This window comes from Neodiprion virginianus, chromosome 4 (genome assembly GCF_021901495.1).
Source record: "Neodiprion virginianus isolate iyNeoVirg1 chromosome 4, iyNeoVirg1.1, whole genome shotgun sequence".
Lineage (NCBI taxonomy): Eukaryota > Metazoa > Arthropoda > Insecta > Hymenoptera > Diprionidae > Neodiprion > Neodiprion virginianus.
In genome coordinates, this window is record NC_060880.1 from 41,418,566 (window position 1) to 41,443,707 (window position 25,142).

General features: G+C 40.2%; 2 protein-coding genes across 16 annotated transcripts in view; one reads left to right on the plus strand and one right to left on the minus strand.

Annotated features, from left to right (window-relative positions):
- Positions 1-824: 824 nt before the first annotated feature.
- LOC124302326 (asparagine synthetase [glutamine-hydrolyzing]) lies at positions 825-13,312 on the minus strand. 12 transcript variants are annotated; one of them, XM_046758405.1, is made up of 11 exons: positions 9,608-10,040; positions 6,665-6,716; positions 5,741-5,885; positions 4,549-4,674; positions 4,143-4,379; positions 3,293-3,470; positions 2,934-3,163; positions 2,460-2,587; positions 1,716-2,005; positions 1,126-1,360; positions 825-989 (listed from the first exon to the last, which is right to left on the minus strand). In XM_046758405.1, the coding sequence occupies exons 3-11, from the start codon at positions 5,864-5,866 to the stop codon at positions 860-862; spliced, it is 1,680 nt and encodes a 559-aa protein (XP_046614361.1). In that variant the 5' UTR covers positions 5,867-5,885; positions 6,665-6,716; positions 9,608-10,040; the 3' UTR covers positions 825-859. The 12 variants fall into 12 exon arrangements, with proteins under 12 accessions (XP_046614361.1, XP_046614360.1, XP_046614358.1 ...); XM_046758404.1 differs by lacking the exon at positions 9,608-10,040 and adding an exon at positions 6,882-7,002; XM_046758402.1 differs by lacking the exons at positions 6,665-6,716; positions 9,608-10,040 and adding an exon at positions 13,197-13,312.
- Positions 13,173-25,142, plus strand: part of LOC124302323 (dentin sialophosphoprotein) — a 74,704-nt gene continuing 62,734 nt past the window's right edge. For all 4 annotated transcript variants that reach the window (XM_046758379.1, XM_046758380.1, XM_046758381.1 and 1 more), the window contains exons 1-2: positions 13,173-13,282; positions 24,148-24,984. In XM_046758379.1, the coding sequence (XP_046614335.1) occupies positions 24,159-24,984 (826 nt within the window). In that variant the 5' untranslated portion in view covers positions 13,173-13,282; positions 24,148-24,158. The remainder of the gene's footprint in view (positions 13,283-24,147; positions 24,985-25,142) is intronic.

Consider the following 25,142-nt stretch of genomic DNA (forward strand, 5'->3'; position numbering starts at 1 on the left):
ATGTTTGATTCAAGCGGCTCATAAGAGTGCTCAGTCTATCTTTATAAGTCTATGGTCGGTTCCTTAAACCACGTCAGTTCACTTCAAGTAGAGGTCGACGACGTCATTCTTGGTCGCCTTGTTGGAGTGCATTCTCACGGGCAGTAAAATCAAGTAAAATGCCGCGCGGCGAGCAGCGCGACGTTGCGACAGCAGAAAATTACGTGCGAAAATTTTTCGGCAGCGCACTAATCTCGATACCGCAGCGGCTGCAAAACACTGACCGATAAGCGGCCTTTCGTAGCGTTTTGCTGCCGCTGCAGATACATTTTTACAGGTCATTTTTCGCTGTCACAGCGTTGCACTGCTCGCTTCCACAACATTTTAGAGCCCGAGAAAATGCACCCTTTTTCAAGTAGGGAGATCACTGAAATTTAAGCGAGCCCTCTCGCACGTTCCCGCAATCGGATGACATGAGCCCCGGGCGCCGATTGTGCTACCCTATTCATGCATGTACATTTTTACATTCCTCTGCAGTTCTTGTATCATACGGCATTGCAAGCCGTTCCACGGTCAGTTGAAAAGCTCGTCTCTATTATTCAATAGATATTTCGCTCGAAACACATTAATCGGTGCTCGAACATTAAATGCAAGCATTCAATGGACCTAGGATTAGAATTGACTGCGCAATTACACTCAGGAACTACACACCCGAAGTTGGTAGACTAGATTCATTTAAAAAAAAATGATTTCAATTAGAACCATACTCATTGTAAATATCATAATAAGTATACACTATGTATTATGTATGTAAGGTGCAGGGATAAATTCAACTCATCATCAGGTATTTTTCCCCAGAGACGTGTGCTATTTATTGCCTTTACTCATCTGCCGCATAGTGAGGTATAAACCTAGCTGAAGGATCAGTAACTCCTTGCACCCATCGGGGCATCCAGAAATATGGAACAAACTTTTCTGCTTGTCCTTTGTAGTGGGTCTCGAATACCTTCCTATAGGTATAAAGAAAATTATAATGATTCATCGGAATATCACAAAGGTTCACATTCAACATCGCCAAATATAAGCTCCTTGATTGGCACCTAACCTGTTTCTTCATCCATTTGTTTGACAAACACAAATTGTTACCTGTAATAAAGAGCTTCTTTCGTTTTTGGGGTACAGTGGGGGTATATAACTTTTGCTTCCTCAAGTTCGTTGTCTGTTACACGTTTTTCAACAATTTCTTGGATGACTTGGAACAGTGATTTTTTTATGGAAGCTACACCGTCGCTAAAGGCTTCCTTGTGTCGCCATAGAATATTTTTGGGTAACAAGTTCATGTTGTCAAAAGCCGTCCGCAGCAAATATTTTTCAACCCCACCTGCGAAAGTATATGTACATGTACAAACCGTCCCATAAATATTTAGGATGCGGTAAAGATGGTTTACTGGGCATTTCGTAGCCGTTAATCATACATACATTTTAAAAATAATACTCTGATTATAAAAACATTCACACAGACATATTGTAATTTTAGTGTAGTATGAAACGCCATGGGGACGTTGACTTTCTGTCCGAAGTCATTTTACGTGAAGAATAGCCACGACAATTTAAATGAAACGTTAAAATGCTTGTACTTTCTGGTTTTAAGAAGTGTGTTGAAAACTTTGGTTGATAAACTTGTGGAAATCAAAAGAAAGAAAATTCTGTTTAGCGTCAGAGTTGTTAAACACTACCTTGCGGCTGCCTCGTCGAAGCATCTAATGACAGGTAGTAGTTGGTAAATTGCAAGTCTAAAAATGGTGCACGCAACTCAAGGCCATGGCCACTGATAGTTCTGTCTGCTCGTAGCCCGTCGTACAAATATATATCGTTCAAAAGCCTTGCGGACTCATCGTGTGCGTCTTTAGGACTTGGTGCTTCACGAAAGTAAATGTAACCTTGTGCTACTTCGTCTGCTCCCTCGCCACTGAACAATACCGTCGTGTCGGTATTCTGCTTGATATATCTTGACACCAGATACATTCTGTAAAGTAATCAACATATTCCTCTCTATAGAACTGTATGTGCTATCAGTGTTGATTGAAGGTATATACAGAATTAGCCAAAGCTAACCTTACAGAATTTGGTACGCGGGCAAGAGAAGGTGACGGGTTGAGGAAAAATGACAATATTCTGTTGTATACCAACTCTACTTTAGATTGACTACGCCGATATCGCTTAGTTGAATATCAATTTGCGAAACGGATCAATCATTCCAAATAGTGGTGGACAAGAGAACACCAATACGATTGTGACGGAGCATCTTTATATACATATGTATATCTCTACTCGACGCTGTACATCTACTGTATAATTTCAATTACGCGAATGAATAATTAAACAAATTACTGGTCCATCCATACGGGAAATGTCAAAAGCTTGGATGAAATATACCGTATGCGTGAAAAACTATCATCAGATTCGATGTACCACCTTACCCTATGGAAGCTCGGACTGTGGTGATATCGCATGTTTCTAGCAGGTAAATAACATCATCCAAAACTTCGGCGACGTCCTCTTGTGTAAAGCTTATTTCATGATGAGCGGATCCAATATGATTTGCGACCTATTACCAATGTCGTATGAGTCGCGTATGTAACCCTTAATTTGCCACACTTCTATCGCGTACCATCATTGTCGACACTACACTAACTGGTAGGAAATGGGAGATGGTGTTGTCAAAATAGCACAACTTCGGTTAAAATTAATTATTTCCAACGGCACCGTCAGCCGAGTCAACGCTACCTGCTTATACAATAGATCTGGATTGTAAATCGGAGGTAATGGAGATCAACGATTTCTACCCGACTTTCATATTGTTACAGAAGACGACAAACTTTACAGTTCCGAAATCATACCAGTGTAGTGATTGAGGGTCAAAGTAGTAATTACGTCATCACTCCTGCCATTACCTGTCGGGCTGCTGTAACATCTGGACTCTCTCCCATGCCAATTGAAAAGGTTTGAATTTTGTATGGAAAATTATTTTCCTTTGCCAGTTTGGTCACTAACGCAGCCACTAGACTTGAATCAAGGCCACCAGATAATAAACAACCAATTCGTCTGTCAGCTATAAGACGTTTCTTAATCGCGCCGTGTAGAAGACTTCGGATATTTTCAGAAACATCAGGTGAACTTAGTCCTATACATCAATATCTTCATTATATTATAGAATCTTAGAATGTCACAAACCTGTATTGCAGAATGAATTTGTGAACGAGGTTGCTTAAAAAGGGTACCAAAAACAATAATTATTCACAAGTCAACGTACTTTCCCAGGGCACATACACGTGAAAACTTGGCTTATCGCCAGGCTTGTGGTAGTGTACTCTTTTTGATAATTCAACGGACCCATTTTCCAAAATAGAGTACTCTTCGTAATGACCGGGGAGAAATGGCTCCAGTTTTCCAGAATCCCCATTCATCGTTTCCATCAAGCCCATAAGACCCTAAAGAAACCGTTTGAATTTATTTGACAAATATTTTTGTTTCTGAAAAATCAATTCGTTCCACATGCATCGTTTGTAATTATCAAATTGCTGATACCGGTTAATCTTTCGAAGCATACATTTTTCCTTGCAGTCACATTCCTTGAAACTCGGTAAATAGACATTCTTGAGATAGCTAATTTTGAAAATGGGGTCAGATCTGAGAAATTTTTCAAATTCAAAATAGCGGATCTGATATGGCGGATTGATAATGTGAAAGTGATCAGAATGCACACTCCGGGGTTTTTTGGTTCACCCAAATGCGATTTCGTTTTCAGTGTTACAACCTCAAAGATGGCTGATCAAGAATATGAAAATTGATTCGATTTAGTTGTCACTCGAAGGTTTTTGGAAAAGACGAAACGAACACTAACGTCAAAATTGTATGTGCGGAATACATTTTGTGCAAAATGCGCTTAGATGAAGCTCGCTCTTTGAGTTACCCGGAACGGACGACGAGGACGTACCGAGATTCTACTTCCATCTTCGTTTTTATTTATTTTTTTTTCAATTTTTTGTCGTGTTATGTTTTCTTTTTTTAAAAGCTTTTTGGGAAAAATGTATTCTGCATAGGGAATTTTGTAATTTTGACGTTAAATTCGCTTTTATCGACCCCGAAGCAAATATACGTACTTTACTCTCAGAACACAGAGCAAGCATCCCGCTGTCACTGTATAATTTAAACAGTGGTCTGACACCGTACGGATCTCTGGCTACTAGTATCTTTTTTTTTTCCGTATCCAATAAGCAGAATGCAAAAACACCATCTAAGGAACGAACAGTGGTATCTGACCCATGGATTTGATAAGAGTGCAGGATTGGCTCTACGTCGCATGAGGTCTCGTATTCATATTTATCCTGTGCCTGTAACTGTTAGATATTAAAACTTATTTAAACGACAATAGTGAAGTATTGATATCGCAGCCATCAACTATTTCATAAAATTATTGGTATATATGCAGATATGTAATTCATTCTGTGTAATGAATCCTGAAAAAATTCCATAAATACCAGGATAAATTCGTCGGTGAGTGCTCACCTTTTGATAGTTGTAAATTTCACCATTGCACAACAGAATAAGATGAGGGTATTTGTGGAGGCGCATAGGTTGCATTCCATAGAGACTATCAATGATGGCAAGCCTATGGAACCCAAGCAGACTACTCTGAAATAACAGTATTTGTGTTATTGTTGCAGTGATCACGAAAGGTCTTTTGTAATAATGTTAGCGTACAGAAGCACCGTTTGTCGCCACGCACCACCTTTGGTCTCCATGTTTTCTTTGTTTCTAGTACTATAAATCTATCCAATTACTGAAATCATCAGAAAAACGTACCCTGCAGACAATGTTAAACAGTACTCTTGATAATCAATTGCTTGGAAACCAATCTTAATAATGATTAAAGCTGATTCAATAAAGTTTCGTACCAAATGGATCAATGGATGGCCACAGGTAGCATTGAAGTGGTCAAAAAGGGCGGTTCTACCCCATACGATAATTAGTCCAATCAGTAGAGATTTTTGCGTGACAAAAGTACTGTTAGGATACCGACTGTGCCATTACACGAAAGATGGTCCCTAGTTATATTCTGTTCTGTTTACCACTCGCAACTGGTATTTGTTAATTTTTTTATCAACATTTAGAAGCACAAAAATCGTTTTTTTATTCGTTTTTCGCTTGTAAATATAAAACTAACGAAGCAACCTTGATGCTCTGAATAGACGAATCGTAGAGAATCTAAAGCCGTAGAAATTGAGCGCTGGAACGACTCGATCGCCGCGGATTATTATCGTATTAACGGAGAGAAGACGGAAAAATTGTAAAAATCAGCATTTTTTCAAACATTGATAACGCCGCCATTTTTTAAGTTGTACCGCAGGCTCCGCGCAAGATAGTAGTGATTGATAGATACTTGAAAATTGAAATCGGACCACTTTTCAGGCATCCAGGCAACCTACAAAATGGTGCATAAAAACATTATAATTGCAATCATGCAGAAATTATTCGACAGCGCCTGGATTGTGCATGCATAAAGTACCAAACGCTACTATCTCGCGGAGAGCCTGCGCTATAACTTAAAAAATGACGGAGTTGGTAATTTTTGGAAGATAGCTGATTTTTCCGGTTTTTCCGGGTTTTCCAACTTTTCTCCGTTAATAATGCAAGTTGGAAAAGATGTGCAAGTATAATATATAACAGAAATATAGGATTGAAATTTTATTGACACTACCTTAATTATACTGTTGGATTCAATTCTCATCGCATCTGGCCCTCGGTGGCTAATTTTAGTAAAGCTACCCCCAACATGTTGGATGGCAGCCTTGTTGGAGCCGAATACAGCCCAGATTCCACACATTTCTAAAAGATGGGTCTTACTGCGGGATTCAATTACTTTTATTAATGTAAAGAAAAACAGATTAAAATTTTTGAAGAGTCCTTAGGTACGAAGATAGAATTTTCGACGAAATAGACTATCAAGATAACAAAAATAGTAAAATCAGGGTTATAAGGTATGTGTGTGAATTCTAAGACTACCTAATTTCCAGAGAACGGATCATGTAACATTAAAGACACGTAACTTTCACAATAATCTATGAACCTTTTCCAAACTTAAAAAACTGAAAATAGTTATTGCGCAAATCAAGCCAATTTTAATGGCCTGTTAACGAAAATCACGGGAAAGCTGCTGGAGATTCATAGTTATCAAAAAATGTATTTCCATAGTTTAAATTACCACTGATTGCACGAATACATTGTCTGGATTTTTTGGCACGTGAAACAATTTTTTTATTTTTTCGTGGAGGTTCAAAAATAACGACCGACTATCAATACCGGTTTACAATTAAAGTCAGATGCCGCCATAACGTATAAGAAAAAAGCGGGCAAGACAGGCCTCCGTGAAAGTTTTCCGATTTTTTTTGAAATTAGCAAACATTAGACATTTATTGAAAGAATGTAAATTCGAAAAATTGGTGATTTCGAAAAATTAACAACGGAGCCAGGAATCGAACCTGGCGACTAGAGATGCTTGACCGGAGCCTTACTCCACTAGACCACCTAGCCGCCAATTAGACATTTATCTGTTTACTCGCATGAAAAGACTTTTAACATCAAATGAATTATATTTTTGTTAGGACTAGGCTCAGTAACACACCCGCGTGTGAGTCTCCGTTGTGCCCCGGCGACCCTTCGAGTACCACGACCTCCTGAAAATCGCACTCACGTCAATCGCTCGCTTTATGCCTTAGATACGCAATATACTACTTGTGGCCAGTTATTCAAATAGTTGTTGGGACAAAGAAAGAAAGAGATATGCAATGAAATAAATGGCCACCGAGCCATCGGTATACACCAATACAACGTATACTAACGCGACTGTGCCAGATGATAGTTTTCATGACGCTGATCAATCGTATTAAGGGCATCAAATCCACTGGAAGGTGACTGTTCCAATACATCGGCCTCTGAATCATATATTCTGAGGATCCAATTCTATCGAATATTGAAAGTCTAGATCAGTACAGTACTTTTTTGTAACACGTGCACAACTTTCGAGATTCTTCCATCTGAAACGCGGGCCAAAGGAACCTTCTTACGACCGTTGGGCAATAAAAATCGACAGCGGGTGATAAAGTACATTCCCGACGACTTTCCAGGGCGATAAAGTACCGTTCCAAACTTTTTTGCCAATTAAAGTATACATTCAATTCATTACTCAATTCAATAAGCACATGGTGCGCCGTATCTCAAAACGTCTCCCTTGGCCCCGAATTTTCAATTAAAAAATAAACTTAAAATCCATACATATGTTGCAAATAATAAGGTGTACATCACGAGGGAGGGCACCTTTTTGCCCTCGTGTATTTGCATTACTCATCTCCGATTCGCTTCACTCGTGCTTTTGCGGCCTGCTACTCATAATGCAAACTCTACTCTTTAAATATTAATGAGTTATAAGTGCACCGCATGGAAAAAATCAATGTGTATGCACAGATAATCAGTGAAATATCAGTCAAAAATCAATGAATCATCAGTATACACGCACTTCCAATTTTTTCCAGCGATATATTTACACCTCGGAATTAGTGCACTTTCACTAATTTTAATTTAGAGAGTAAACGCGGGCCAAAAAAGACCTACTTCTCGTACGTGATACACAATATACTGTTGTATTCCGTATAACAGTTCACCAATATTCAATAAATGTGAAATTTATCCCCGCAACGCCTCACGATCAGGCAAGTAATGGGTATGGGCAGTATCCGGGTACTACTGGCTATCTGACAATGACAAAAGAACAGTTTGATGCTGCACTTACGACATCGTTCTTATCCAGTCATCAAGCCGTGGAAAAACTTAACGGACTTGGTCCAACGCGACGACTTATAGTTCAGACAAATTCAAAGAAATAAGAACATTAACCGGTAAAAATACGGAGTTTCGTATACAAGCTTATTAAGGCTTCTGGATAAACATACTAAATTGCGTACTCGATGCCCGTTGCGCTCGAGCCGCCATCTTGGAATGAAGGTACACATTCTTAATTTTTCAGCCGTATCTCGGGAACTATTAATGATATCGGAGATATAGATTTTTAGTACGCTCCAAATAGTAGGACAATGTATTTTAGACAAGTTAGTTCATCTGTACCAAGTTTTGAATTAAAAAATGCGTGTTTCTATTGCACAGAAATAATAGATTCGATAATTTATGAGCGGCAGAAGAAAAAGCATGCCAATAATCGTAACAAAGTGCACAACGTTCGTAACTCGTTTGTCAAAGAAAGCGTACTGCAGGCAGGGCTCATAAAATGTTGAATCTATTATTTCTGCGCTATAGAAACGCGCATTTTAAAATTCAAAACTCAGTACACATGACCAAAGCTTCGATTTTATTCGCGAAGCACTCGGTACTGCTTGATTAGGAGATTGTTTATATAATGAAAAAAAAATGCCATTTTCCCAAGTCTATTCCTTTCTGCACGGAACATGTACCGTCACTCCACACAGTTCCTCCAATTTTTTTTTTTTCACCATCCCCTCTTCGGTCATTTGCTTTTCTAAAAGTATTCAGTCATCTCTCCTTGACAGTGATTGTTCCTTTAATTGCAAGGCTGCCCTCACAGATGAAACATCTTTCTTTGCCAGCAATATTTAAAGTATTAGAGATGGAGAAAAAATGTATGCAGGCTTTTTAATAAGTTATCTTTTTTATTTGAACCACTTCTCCGATATCATTAACAGTTCTCGAGTGACAGGCGAAAAACTACGAGTACACCTTTTTTCCAAGATGGCGGCTCGAGCGCAACAGGTATCGATGACGCAATTTATTCCGTCTATACGCAAGCCTTATTAATAAGCTAGTATATCAAAATCCAGATTTTTACCGATGAATGTTTTTATTTTTTTATAATTTGACTGGACTATATTGACAGAAACGATACGCACCGAGTCGGAGTTGAAAATTTATTTTTACGAGTTACGTTTGCCGAGAAAAACGTAGCAGATTTGTCGCGTAAGATGTATCGAGTTGTGTATGGTAATAACGGAGCCTTAATCTGAATCTTTTACTTACATGTGGTGATTTATTGGTGTATATTTGAAAGAGAACTGGATTGCAACTTGAGGATCTTTAATCTACCTAGTAGTCACGTATTTCGTTCAGTTGAAACCGATTGCATCAGATTTATAAGTTGGCAGGTGTAGCATGCATTAATAATTGCCGCACGAGGAAAAGTGACGTTTTGGAGACCAGAAGTGCAGGCACGTGTACAGAAATTATCTAAGTCGTAGCGTTGCAATTTTAATGTCACACGATAACCCGGCCTAAGTGAACGCGCGGATGTAAAGAAACACATCGACGCACATTGCAGCTACACGGTACGTGGCACTAATACTGAACCGTAATTTCAAAATTAAATTGATCGAAAGCACTTTTTGGATGGTCCATAACATAAAACTTAAATTGGCTTGAATTCATATGGTCTATGTTTAGCAAGCTTTTTTTCATTTCTGTTACCACTCTATTATATTTCGGACAGAATTTTCACACACGAGGTGCTTTTTGAGAATCATATATTATAAATTATTCTACTTACGTGTGGTGATTTATTAGTGTATATTTGAAAGAGAAGCGGATTGTATTTCAAGGATCTTTGATACTACTCATGTATTTTGTACACTTGAATCTGATTGCAATTTTGACGTCACGCGATGACCCGGTCTAAACAATAAATGAACGCACGGACGTAAAGAAACACTCCGACGCACACTGCAGCTGCACGTGGGACTGATACTGGATGGAGCTAAGCGACAGCGCGTTTAATTGGTTACGTCCATTGTTGAAGGCGAAGTGAAGGGCGACTGCTTTGCAATTTTCACCCCATAGGCGTACGTATGGTTTCGGTCAACGACATAAAGGATGAACTGCGGATCACGTTGATTTCACCCAATGGCGATGTGATCTCTAGTTCGAAGCAGAAATCACGAGTTTTGGATCACATTTTGTTGTTCTCCTACAGAGATCAGTGCAAATACTGTGACTGCCTCACGTAGGAGCACAATCTTTGTTGGGTATCGAGTCGAAAAGCGGTTCAAAAAAATCTGCCGAGAGGTAGCGCTGTGATCGGGCCGGACCCTCAGTATCCGTAGTAGGCGGAAAATACAAACCCGGAAATGAAGTCTACGCGATTTATATATAAAGCCAACCAAATTGAACATAACGGTCCATGCAATGAGAAATTTGTTGAAAATCATCTACTAAAATTAGACTATGACGTAGGCGCTTGACGGAAAATATATACCTTAAATGCTCCGTGGCTCCGTGCCTCTAACGCCACCGCGGAAACCCCCATTTCCAAATTGTCTTCAACATGGCCGCTATGCCGGACGCTGAGGGACTGGAGCGATTGGAACGCCACCTGGGTGCTATATGAAAAAAGGTACGATATTCGTAGTCAGAGATTGTGCTCCTCTTTAATGCTCCGTGCTCACATCCCAGACCACAGTAGTCTCAGTCAACAACGTCACAAATTTTGTGACGCCTCTGACTGGCGACTGTAAGCTGTCGCGAACGCGGTTGCCAGTACTTGTAGTACTGCAAGTATATTTCGGAATACACCCTTATACTAGGCACCCAAGGGCCGTGTTCGACGGTCTCTTCTTTTTCATGAATTCCTTCAAAATGATAGGAGAGCACGCGCAGAACGTATTTCCTGCTGCGCGAGACCGGCACATGCGCAAATTATTACAATGAGAATATACCTCAAAACCTGGGTAAATTGGTCAAACCACGTGTCAAACACTGTCGGCATTGTATTTACTGTAGATTTTTCTTTATACCCAGAACAAAAGATGTCTTAAATGCAACAAGTTATGGTAAAACACATAACTTGTTGTCACATTTTACCAGGTTTTGAGGTTATATTCTCATTGTGATAATTTGCGCATGTGCCGGTCTCGCGCAGCAGGAAGTACATTCTGCGCGTGTGCTCCTATCAATTTGAAGGAATTCATTAAAAAAGAGAGACCGTCGAACACAACCAGGGATACCCGGACACCGGCTGATCATAGATCACACACAAGGGGTGGTTTGTCGGAGTTTTACGTGAACCGCCGCTCTTTTAGCCGCGAGAAAGATGAAAGTTATACGCCGCCCGGTGGCTGTAATCTTAGACGTTTAATAAGCCCATTTTGAACACACCGTACCAAGAATATTCTTTTACCATTTATTGCTAGACATATTTAATGGACGTGTTCGAACTCAGGTTTGCAGCGGTCTAAGGCTAAATTCCCGAGGTCCAAGAGTGTCGTCCAACGCATTAATTCTTTCTCATTGGCTGCACGAACTCGAGCTGTCATGACCGAATCCAATGATGGGAGCATAAACCTAACCGTGCCACACATATACCTTGGTGTAATTACGACAAACACGTTACTTGTGGTTCGATATCTGACGGTGGCGCATTACGCAGCTCCCTCTCAAGGGGTCTCTAACGCCTGCGTGTGGATCGAGAGTGGCGCCAATGGTAGAGCGGCAACTCATTGAACTACATACTTCTGCGGGCCACACAGAAAGTACAGAACGCCGCTCTCGGCTGACTCCATGTTACCAGATTGTATTTCGAGTCAGTTTTCTATTTTTTGAGGTGGTTTTTACGAGTGTTTGTTCGGGAGCTTCAGCCGTGTCGAACTGCAGTCCTAACTTGTACGCCGTCGTCTCCACGACATCTCGTTTAATACTGTGACAGTGAATGAAGTGATAAAACATTTGTTCCCTCTCTCTCTCTCGGTCGACTACGGGCTACCCGCCTGTCGTTAACTTGGCTTGGCATTATCAGTCAGCTGTCCGTCTTGGTTGGTCGGTCGGTCGGTCGATCGGTCGGTCGGTCGGTCGGTCGGTCGGTCCGTCCGTCGATTCGTCAGTGTTACGCAAGGCAACTTGTCGACGTCCCGCTACGCTGCACGCACGCGTTCGGCACACGCCGAAGTTGAATCGAGGATGTCTACCGCTATCAAATTCCTAGCTCTAGTCTCTGCCAGCGCAAGTCTCCTCAAGTTTGTCAATTTGTCGGGCTCCTAGCTCGGTAGATCGAAAACAGGGGCAACAGAGAGATAGAATAGAGCTCCCTCCCCATTTCCCTTCCACTGTCCCGCCCCCACCTCATACCGTTTCGACCCAGTGCAGCGTGTCCCGATTTGCGGGTATCGCTCGAAATTCCGTCGCTATCTTGCCGTGTAAAATAAAACAGAGTAGAGGAAAATTTGAGGAAATCACGTGAGGTGCGGAGTGAATTTTTATGTCCTCAGTATCATTCGCTTGTTTCCTTCGTTTTAGCTTTTCCGCTGTCTGTCATCCGTTAATATCAGCAATTGTATAAGATACGCATGTATGTATGTATGTATGTATATGTACATACACGTCATGCATAACCGCATTGTGCCTACTATGCATTCATGTCCGGATTTGCGCGTAGTGACGTGACTTCGTGTGTAAGCGTGTGTGGGAGTGCGGACATGTAGGTGTATGCACAGCGCTACGCGGCGTGTATACTTGAACGATAATAAAAGAGTTGTGTACCGTTGATCATGGAAGCCGATGTTTGATAGTTTTCTATAAAGCTCCGGGTCCTCAATCTTCTAACGAGACGTTAACTTTGCTTTGATGCATCGGTTATATGCGAATACTGTCTGTGACAAACGTAACCATACTCATGCATACATGCATGCATTCGTACGTACGTGCTAATCCAGCTTCACCTTTGTTTATAATCTGTTGTTTGGGAATCGAAACTATAGAACCTCGTCACCCTATTTCTCGTAGTACAGCTAAACTCATCGTAAGCCCCGAGTAGCTCAACAATAACAACTGGTGTAGTTTGAAACAACCAGCTTTTGCGATATTATCATCCCATGGTTGTTGCGCACGCGTGCATATAAATAAATCATATCCGATGGTCTAGCGCGCTGTGCGCTGTGATAAACTAATTTAGATAATAAAAAATTGATAAAATGTTTGAATTAAATTCTACAGGTTTCAATACTAACGATGCATAAAGTATGACCCTAATCGTATGATGTAGAAAACAAAATTGCTCGCTTCGTAAGAATGGACATTGTTCAGCGGCTAGAATAAAGTTCATCTCTAAACGTTTATAATTGTAGACATACACGAATATAGATACATACCTACATCGTTATCACCGGCGGTAGATCGCTCCCAGCCAGAGACCACCACTGGCGGATGAAAGGAGTTTCTGGATTTCCGAACAAAGGTAAGCACCTTACACGAAAACTTTCACCAGTTTTGTATATTTTAATTCCCCGGCAATTTCTTAACGATACTGGATGAGCAAGTCTACCTCCCCACTTGACTGCAGTTCTCGTGTCAAAGATAGTTTGCTGTTGTTTTTACCGCAGGGCTGCGTAAGGCTATAGGTAAATACGAAATGTAAGCATTGTACGCCGTACCCGTTCGCGATGCATGGGTTTTCACCGGCCATGGAAAAAGAGGCGAACGGACGTATTGTCAGTGAGGCGAACCAACAGTCCTGCAGTTACCAACCGAGTCGCCTCGCTTTTTTTTTTTTTTTTTTTTTATGTATTTTAAGTCCAATTAACGAACTGATCGATGAAACTGTTTGTAGCCTTTACACTTATCATCACCCAGGGTGATATAAGCCAAGTATTGGTTTCGGTCGCAAACTAATTTCAATGAATCCCTACGTTTTCGAACCTCTGATGTTCGAAAAACAGACTTATATCAATATCAGTCTGTCTGTCGATCCCGACAAACACCCGCGACGATCTCAAAAACGTTTGGTTGATAAATCTGAAATTCAAACAATTTCATATTCGAACGATGGTCGTGAAAAATTGTCTTGCACCGTTTACTGACATAAGCTTAATTTCAATTTTTGACAAACTCCTGCGATGTTTTCGGAAACGGTTGCGTGAAAACATCCAAATTATACACGACTTTACATTCAAATTAAGAGCATAAAAAATTGCCATGTCTTATTACATTTGACGGTATAGTTACTCCGCTATCGAGAAAAATTCATAAAACTTGAAGGAAACCGTCACGCTTGACACGACGTTTATAGAAAATTTTGCACAAATTGTTGTAAAACAAATAAAATCATACAATAACAAACGATTTCATAAAAAATGAAGAAACCGTATTATGATAAAAAGAAAATATCAACGACAAAGGATATGTAGTGATTACACTTGGTGGTAATTTCAGTAAGGGAATTGGTTTGTATAACCATGAAAAGTACCGCGAAGGATAACATTTATACGGCTTGTTTTTTATCGCATCAATTGATTTGCTTCTATACCTACGGTGGAATGATGAAAAGTCCCAACACGTTTTATAGAGCGAAGAAGCAGAAATAGTATATGTATAATGTCTACTGACGACGAACTATTTAGGATTCTAAATGAAGAAAAGGAAAAAACTCATATGCCGTATCACCGGAGGAATTAACATGCGATTCTTGTATTCATATGCATAATCAGGAGCTTCGCCCTGGAATATGAATATGTACTTCGTAAATGGTCGCACGATCTGCAGCGTCGAAAACAACTCCGTCGCGTCATCCCGGCACTGTCACTCACTCTACCGAGCTGAGAGCGAATCGAGGGAGACCGAGCTGCTCCGTGCGACGACGACGCAAACAACTCAAGGAATCGCTATTATTGCATATCACTCAATCATTTAGCGTACCAGAGTGACGATGCTAGGCAAATGTCACTCGGAGGATTATAAAGAAGACATCTGTGAAAATCCGACCGTAATCGGTCCAGCACCAGTTCGTGTGTAATAGTATCGGTATCATAGATTAATCTAGTTAATTAGAAAGAAATCACAAACGTAGTTTATTTCCCCTCGCGTAAACATTGCACAAAAGTATGCGAACCCAAACGAGCTGAATCGAATAATTAGCTGTATACACGCACTAATAATCGACCGGAAAATTTTTCGATAGATATGATTATCGTACGTCGACAAACAGCACGTTGATTTTGTGAATGGGAAAGGCGACTATAACTATTTTTGTCACTGTGGCGCACGACGTGTGGTCTCGTTAGCTATATATCTATGTGTGCATATTTTGAAAAATGCCGATACAGTACGTGCTCAGTAATATACGCGTACCGTGCGTTATTATTAATCCCTACAACTATAGTAATAAGCAACAGTTTAATTCCCATACTAATGGTGACAAATAACATGACCCTGCACGAAAAGTATACGGGGTGACAAGTTTTGCAGTTCCGTAACTCAAATTCATTTCCGGAAAAGCTGAAGCACGTGGTCAAATTGCAGAATTGAGCTAATTGAGATGACAAAATTGGCATATTTGCGCTAAACTCTGGAATAACAATTATCTGCGACATATATCGACAAGTGAGACGCACCGTTATTCTCTGAATAGAAAATTCATAGTTATTACGTTCAACTTTGGTTCATTGAGCGTAATACAACGTTCTTGTATACGTAAATTTTTGTAAAAGAATTCTTTCTATAGTAAAAAATACGACGAATTTCTTATTAGAAAAATTGCACCACCCCTGCTGCTACGGAAACAGCGTGCCTCAAGTCTGATCATTGTTCTGGATTCTGACGAAACTCTTCCGTTTGGATTAGTTCTATGTGCTTAGCAACAGTTCTTCAATCGAAGCACAGGGTTGGCAAATATTTAAGTTGGAACGTTTGCCAATAACAAATATTGTTTCTGATCAAGGCTCTTTCCATTTTGCGAATCGCGCGTGACGCCCTCGATGCTGCAACAACGTCGCTTCATCCGAATACCATACAGGTGCCTTTAATTGAATTATACAGGGTGATTAGGTGAAAACCCCGAGAGTAGGAGGAGCTTAAGTGTTCAATAGGCGCCGCCCCGCAGTCAATCTGACAAGTGATCGGGCGGATCGTATTGAAGCAACGTCAATATTGATACGGGCGTAAATGAGGAGCATCTCCACGTATTCGTCGACCCTATAAGCTACCATCTCAGATGTATGTGACACAGTTGGCTGCTCTGATAATAACGTAATAATACAAACGAGTAGTACTGGACGATGTCGAACCTATACATATACCGCCACACATTACTTTCGTTTGCCGGAAGGTTTCTCGAAAAATTTCCGAGGGATACAGACATATTTATACTTTATACCGGTAACAAAATCGGCATAAACACGAATCAAACATTTAAGATAAACATAACATCAAATATTTTTATCTTCCATTAATTAACAAGGAACATAGATGTATATCTATTTGTATGTCGATGAAACACAGTAGTGAAATCAACGATTCAAAAAATTAAAGTGTTTATTCATCCCGCGCAGACGCGTCCATAATTACACCCTACGACGAAGTCACGGATAGATTTACGGATTCGATAGACTTCATGTTTTCGATTGTTATTAACCTCGAATTGGGAAATCCAGTCCGCTCTTATAATAGTGCCGGCGATGGGGGGGTAGGGGAATATTTTTTCAACATCGTTATCAGAATTCATAATTGTTGCAAAATTCGTCCTTACTTCACTGCATTCAGCAGGGATACTAACATTAGAATAAACTGACTCTCGCATTTATCTCATACAGGGTCGATCTAGCGTTGACAAGGCAGCATCGCCGGCGCACCGATCACAATCATTGGATGACTGTTGGGGCAAGCGCTCGACCAATCACAACGCGGTCGTTTTCGTGTGAAATCTCTGTTAGAACCCCCATATACGGGGGGCTCCAGCCTAGACAGTACTCCGTGCATTGTAGGAGCATTTTCAATCCTAAAAAAAAAACTCCAAGTGAGCTGACGTTGGAAAATATTTTTCCTACGCATACAGTCCAACCTCTCGATAAGAACGCCCGTAATAAGGAACGCTCCCCCAGTTTCTCATTGGCGCACCTACCCCATTCCGACTCAACCTCAAAGCTGAAATTATTCGCGTAGTCCAGTCATTATATGAGGGATTCTCCGTCAACTCGGCCACTTTTTTTTCGACTATCTCAGATCTGCCCCATAATTGGTTGTATCAAAAAATTACTAAAAGATACTCTATGCGAATTTTTCAGATTTTTTAATTCATTCTTCGAGAAATTGCCGTTTTTTTTTCAAATGAATATGTCTCGGAAACTTGAACTAACTGAAAAAAATGACTGCACATAAAAGTTGTAGTTTTTTGTTAGCTTTTGAGAGGAATTGTTGAAAAAATTTTACGTTACGGTAACGCTGACTTTTTACCAAAAAAGGAAGAAATTATTTTTTTTATTCAAAAAGGAGACTTTTTTTGCTGAAAAAATTAGAGTCTTCCAATATGTGTGACAATATCGCCAAAAAATCGCCAGAGTGGCACGGATCGAGGTTCTAGGGTAAAAATATGAAGCCAGAGAACTCTCAGAGAGAGAGAGAGAGAGAGAGAGAGAGACGAGAGAGTCGGTGAGCGAGGAGAAGCACGCGCATGGTGGGGGTCTAGAATTCGAGGAAAAACTCTTCCCCTCGGGGTCTTTCGCGTTCTTATTGAGAGGTCGGCCCGTATTCGGACATGTATATGGCAATAAGCTTCATCATTTTACTGCAGGAGAAGGCTGCTACGTAATTCATAACCACATCAACCTTTATACTATCACGCAAGAAGTAGGCATATTTAAAAATCTTGTATCTTCAATTTATTAAATATAATATGCTGTTGGATAACAAGTGCACTATATGAACGTGATCCACGTTGAGGTTAATATTCTTTCTCCATTCAGCAAAACACTCTCTTCATCTTCACCTACTCGATAGTTGCTTCGCATTCAGATCACATGCTAATTTAACAATAAAAACTAAGCCAACAACATGAGACGTGCCACCACTAGAGCTAGCGGTATAATGGGAGTGTCCGGTCTCGCGAACGAATGTGCGGCCGTATTTTTTTCCGACCCCTATATAATATTGACGCGTTATGTTTCCCATCAAAAGTATAACGGCCTCACTCATTCAATGAGAAACGGCATTGATATCGCTTACGCACATATGCTAAGTAGGTACGTATTCACAATCAACGAGTCCTCAAATACCATCTGTCTTACCACGAAGCTTCCGTTGACTTGCATGGCCGAACGTGTATGGGTATATTAGGCGTATGATATATCTTGGCCCTCCGATGTGTGTGACTTGTTACCGTGTATGCAGATCAATTGTGGAGATGTTGCGTGTGGTGTCATATTAGTCGTATACTCACGTATTTGTCGAGTCGAGGTATGACATCGTCGCAGGAAAACTCACGAGGTATACGCAATGGCGTTGATTACGAATGGCGTTCTTATTTCAAGTACAAGTGACCTTCGCCTCCTCATACTTCTCAACCGTAGTTTTATTCTTATAGTAATATAATAAGTAATAGCCCCATATAGTGCTGTAGCTGTCGCATTTGTGCTTGCTAACATTATGATATACCTACATATTTTATGTATGTACGTTGTACGTTACGAAATAACGCGACAGTAATGACATTATAGTTACAGTGAAAACGCAAATACACCGTACGTGCATCTTCTTCTTTTCTTCCCTTCTTCACCACTCCGATTCCAAAGCGTTGACAAGGATTCGAACCTTGATAAAATCTAGCTTATACTCGGGGTAACTTTTTATTGCCTGTCGAGATCTCACGTAAATCTTGAACGACCACGGGTTGCATTTCCGATTATGTAATTATATTGTATCTTTGACGAGGAATACAACTGAGAAAAAAAAAACGACGTGTCCATACGGGTCCAGAATATTCACCTGATTACGTGTGAAAACATAAACAGGTTCAATTATACGAATATCCTTGTTTCGCAAACTGGACGAGAGTTTTCATCAAAATTTGTAGTTTGAATTGATGAATTTGCAATACAATTTTTATAATAACTCGTCCAGAAAATTAGTGGACCCCAAAATGATTATATTTGCGTTCAAATGCCCGTTCAAAAAGTTATGGCTCATAGAAAACCAACCGATCAGAACTAGTACAAATTGTATGTAATAAGAACAATCACGCTGAATACATGCGAGCAGGAAATCAATAATCGAAAATACTGTATTGCGAATTATCACTTGGCACGTGAAAATATCCGTTCCGAACTTTACACCCATATTGAGTAAAGGAAATTAAGAAATGATAACCAATAGTTCGATCTCAATGGCACTCTGCAACAAACCGCTCACGAAAATTCAAATCGCGGATACGTTGCTGCTGATACATGCGATTTAGCAATTGCAATAAAGAACAAATCAAATTCATTGCGAAATCTAAGAATATATCGCATACGACAATACGGCACGCGCAAATGTCCGCACCTGATATAAAATTTCTACAAACGTACTTCGAATGTAGTACGTAGACATAAGAACTGAGGTGTGTAGGCGGAGTAACCTTGGATCAGCTGTTTGCACTCATTGTCAATGTGGGCGTCGCGCAGGTACGGCTTTTACTACACCACGTACGCTCGCTGACACTCCATAGTCCGATAATAAGCGTCATCGCACGCGCTTACGCACGCCCTGTAACTACACTTACCTGCGTATGTATATTTTAGGGTGGTCCAAAGAAATGGATTTTTTTTTCTTTTTTCAAAGTCATACATTTAAGAGTTGTAGAAATAGGAAATAAGACGCGGGTAATAATTTCACAGAACTAACATTATTTTCGCGTAATAATTTAACGGAAAATGGTAAATTGCGTTCGGAAACCATTAAATATTCAGATTAAGGGCTCAAATTATAACAGGCGTCTTATTTCCTCTTCCTACAACTATTAAACGTGTGACTTTGAAAAAAAACAAACGGACGATTTTTTTGGACAACATTAATGTATATAGGTTATGTGCCGATTATACCTACTTATATGCGGCGTTGCTAAATTTCACCAAGCTTCTACGAAATGCAGGCGATGAAATAGTAAATTCCGTTAACATTTAGTATGACGACGATAAGGCAGAAACATCTTGAAATCTAAGATTCGCACTTGCAGGCCTCACACCGATGTTCGTGAATCCCCCCCCCCCCCCCTCCCCTGCTATATAAACGTGCTACAATTTTTTCAACTCCTTATAAGAACGCCGAAGATGAAATATTCTCCTATAAATGTATAAGAAAATATAAGTAACGTTAACTTATTTTCAGTAGTTGTTACAGGATATAGAGTGTCGTTGATTTTTTAAAACTTATCCAACCAGGATCTGCTAGTATTCAAAAGGTTGTTCCCACTTCGAGCATTTCCTTTTTCATTTTGAAATTGGCCTTCTAGTAACGTTGTGTGTTTATAACGCTATAGGTACTTAGTACCAATTGAATTGAATTTACGCCACAATTGGTTGAAAAATATTTGACCGTTAAATGAAACAATATTTCCAAAATCACCACTATACCGATGCGGCCATTCTATTTTTCAAACTATAGATTTCTTCCTAACACAATGAGAGAGTTTGAAAATCTCTCTAGAAATATTACTTATCAGGGGTTTGGAGACACCTGAAGAATAGCAAATAACAAATCGTCCCTGTAGATCACTTAGGATACTTGTATAGATAGACGTATACCTATGCGGGCACGTATCGATAAAAAGCTAACGGTAAACACGAACCCGAAGTGGTCAGTTTCGGTGCCGGACTTTGGGCGATCGCCAAGTATTCAGTTCCATTCTTATTTCGATTGTTCGACAGCCCCCGGCGAATAGTGTTGCACGATCAGGTGAGAAAGAGATGTGAAAACGTTGGATTGCGTTGCTTACGATTCCATCTTTTATCAGGCCACCTCGGTACGACACTTGCCGTCGGTATTTTTTTCGCGAACCCGCCGCTATTCGGTTTAAAGACTGTAATATGTGTAAGTATATTGAGCCTATTCTGTGGCAATTGTTTATTGTACAGACAGGATTTCGAGTTGTAATTCCACTCAGTATTGTGGATTGAATGCAGTTTTCACCAGTAAATTTCACTACACTCGATATCCTGTGTCGAATTTTCACCAACTCGCACTGTAAAATTAGTGCAGATTTTACGTATGTTTTGAATAAAATCTGTGATACAGGAAAATTATCAAAAGTGTAGGTATGTGTACAGGAAAGGTCGTGAGTAGCTTTCTATTTTCCTACTGTGACCTATTCCCTGTCCAGCGTGAATCAATCGGATTCAAAATGATTGTGAATTCGACATTTACAACATCGTCAATGAGCCAGCCGGAACTGAGGCAAGCAGATATGATGTCATTGAAATTTTTCTGTTGTGTTTTTTCGCAACTGTTGCCAGCCCATTCTGTGGGTGGTCAGCCAGATATCTGAATAATGATGAATAATGGCGATCGCGTAATGCAACGACCACATGTAATAGGCATAAGTAGAATAGCGATAAAATCTGCAAGGCTACATGGCAAGTGAGCCGAGCACCGCATTGCGTCAAACTCGTGGTCATAAGGTAGATATAGGCATTCGGCGTAAAGTTACGTTCATACCTATATGCATAGGCGAACCAACGTCACGTGCAAACCATTTTCATACTGCAATATGACCTAACTCCAACGTGACGTAACGTAACGTAACCTAACCTAAACTAACCCAACTGAACTTGACTCACCTTATCCGGCTCTGCCCTACTAGAACAACTTGGCGTTACTTAGATTGCATAGCGTATTACGACGAGCCTGATTTTGGTAACGTTAACGTAACGAAACATCAGGGAAAAATTCATTGCGCAATTTTAGAATGACTTTCAAGTAGTTGGCCCTGCACAATATGAGTTTATTTTATTTAACATGATTTTCTAAATTTCAGACATTCTCGAAGATGCGAAGTAAAGAGTTTTCCTAAACATGCATCGTTACAGTAACGTTCCTAAATTCATTCTGGTTCATGTGTTACGTTCAAATTACCCTTTAAAGTACATGCGTACATGGAAAAATATGCGGTGTAGAATAGACTATTCGAAAAGAAGCTTCACGATTTCCAAGGCAGTGTACGCCTCTCTCCGGAGAACTATTGAAATACTTGTATGGCTGGTACTTTGTACCGTAGTGCACTGCTCTTGGGGGTCAATAGTACAAGTTCCCTTGAAGGCGGCGTCACTTGCGAAAATCTCAATGATCGCCGTTTTTCAGCAACTGAATTAATTAATTCTCTGATCAAAAATTTCATCTCAAACAAAGCCAGATTCAACCTTATACACATCCCAAGGTAGATCCCGAGGGACTTAAGTCCGCCCGTGTTGTTTGCTACGCAGGTTAAATACCTAGATGGTAGCAGACAACAGCAGTAGCTTTGAATCGGTCAGAATCTAATTCAGGAGATGTGCATAACCCCGTGCATCTATTAATTATTATTAGAGATATCAACAGGCACGGCATGATGGATGGCGGCATACTTTTCTGACTTTTTCTTGAAATTCTCAAATCTGCTGACTGATTTTTCACACTTGCTTCAAAAACCACTATTTTATTACACACTTCTTTCGTAAAAATCTGTCAAAGCTTGAAAAAAGTGTTTCGAGTACAATTCCGCTATCTGATTGATGTTGATGAAATTTACTTTCATACTCTCTGCTACAATTTGGTTTCGAGTGCAATATAATAATTTCCAATTTGACGCCTTTAGATGCGGGTGATCATATCACCCATCTACTCTTATACAATTTTCTAGATGAAAAATGTCAAAGCCTTTCTCGGGCGCTCTTGATGCGCGGTATAATTTCTTTTCAACGTTAATTACTTTTATACAAAACATAAATTTAAAAACTTAGCTTCGAAATTCTAAGTTTCGAACCCATGACTGTTCCACTACCCCTAACGTTGTCTGACGGTTTCTTCAGAGAAAAAATGAAAAAACAACAACAACGGACGGATATGACTGCAATCTGTGATTTATCTAATGAAGTAGCAGATACTTTATTATTATGTAACTTGACAAATAACAGCTCACTTTTCCTAACTATTTTCACACCATTTTTACACATCATCAATGTCTCGATGCGATGTTTTCACCATAATCCAAACACTGAATAGTCATCATGCCTGAGATCTACCACTTCTCTTCGTAATTGATAAAAGATTCGCTACCCCCGCGGCCGGATGGAGGGGAGTGGTGGTTTCTTCCGGCCGCTTCAAGCTCGTCTTTGCTTCTATTGTTGTTGATTATCCACATGCGATGTAGACGGAGTGTATCTGATTTTAAGATGAGACTTCTTCGAAGTAGAACCTGCGATCACAATAGTTTTCCTGCAATTCTCACAATCAGTTTTTAACCGTATTGATCTTCAAGTGAGTGTATTATCATTTTCTCTCCTGCCTTTTTGTATAAGAACCTGCATTCATTATAGAAAATCATAATCAATTTTCAATTATTTTATTTCTCTTCCAAGAGTGAGAAACTTGGACATCGAATAATGAAACCTAAATATAACTCAAGTACGAGAACAGCAGGTGACAACGGATTTGGTCAAATTCACACTTCGTATATCGTATGATAAACATTAAACAGACAGCATATACAAGCAAGCGAATATTGGCAAGCTGCTGTCACAGTCAAAAAAAAAAAAAAAAAATTGCTCTGTACAAGTAAATGGCATCAAACTGATTTTCCTAATTTTTTTCATTTGACCAATCACTCGTTGTATTCAAACAGGACGTAGTAACATTTAATAAATTTACCAACTAGGTATAGAGAGTATATAATACAGAGTTGCTACTTTCGTACGATGTAGCATTTATTTCTAATATTACCGCTTTTCAACACCATACACGACCAACCCATAGACTTATAAAGATAGACTGAGCGCTCCTATAAGAGGCACTGACAATTACATATAAAGGACAGAGATATACCGGGAGTACTGCTCTCTCTTTTCAATCGGCGTCATGGTTGGAGACAACGGAGCAGTGGAAGTGGAATAGCTATAGATATTAGGCGCATGATTTCGCCTCATTCTCCTCTACCGCCTCGATCCCCGCCGCAAATATCGTCAGAGAGAGAAAGGAGTACTCCCGGCATATTTCTGTCCTTTAAATGTTTGATTCAAGCGGCTCATAAGAGCGCTCAGTCTATCTTTATAAGTCTATGGATCAACCTCGCCTGTTGCAATTGCAAAACGTTTTCTTTTTTCACAGATTATTCATAGATGGAGTATAAGGAATACAAAAGGCTATCCGACGACACAGATGATCTGAATAACGATCGAGATAACCGGCTACTATCCGAGATGCGCAGCCACGAGCCCTTAGAAATAAGTGACGAGAGACGGAATAATATTAGAAACGACGAAGACCTTGGCGAAGGGATTAAGGATGAGGAGTATTCGACTGAAAGCGAAGCTGCGATAAGCGGGGAAGTTGATAACGGAGAGACGGGAATTACATCGGATACCCGTCGCGACAGGATATTGAATGGCATAAATGGGAAGATTATAAAAAAAGTGTCCGAAGATGTCGACGAGGTTGACGAGGAGAACAATAAGGATAAACCGGACGAAAAACACGATAACGAATCATCGACAACGACAACGGCATCGTCAACTTCGACCTCCGACGACGAGTCCGAGACGACCTCCGAGGAGAAAGTTGAGTCATCCGATGGAAAGGGGAAGGGTTCGCCTTTGAAAAAAGAGGAAGCTTCAATCGCTGATCACGTTGAAAAGGATAAGCCGAAAGGATTCAGCGAGGATGTCGCAAAGGATGTGGGAAAAAATGACGACACTACCGACGAGAGTGACATCGAGGATGACCTTATATCGGCAATCAACTACAACACGATCACTTCTCTCGCTGCTCTCAAGGACATGCTCCAGTCTTCCGGCGAGGATTCCGACGGTGTTGATAGTTTCTTTCACCATTACTTCTTGTCCCACGTTAATCGCCTCCCCTCTCGTAATCAAACTCACAGCCCTTATCCCTGGGGAAGACGACTTTCCGAATGTCGGGAGGAGGATGAGTACGAAGCTGACGAAGGTGAGGCCAGCAAAACGATCATTGCACAAGATAACGTTCCACATACCTCGGGTGTTGTCATTTCATTCTTAATATTCGCATTATCCTCAATGTTAGTCTTTGAGATGTATTGATCAATGATCATGCCTCAATACTACAGAACTATTTGAATGCCACGT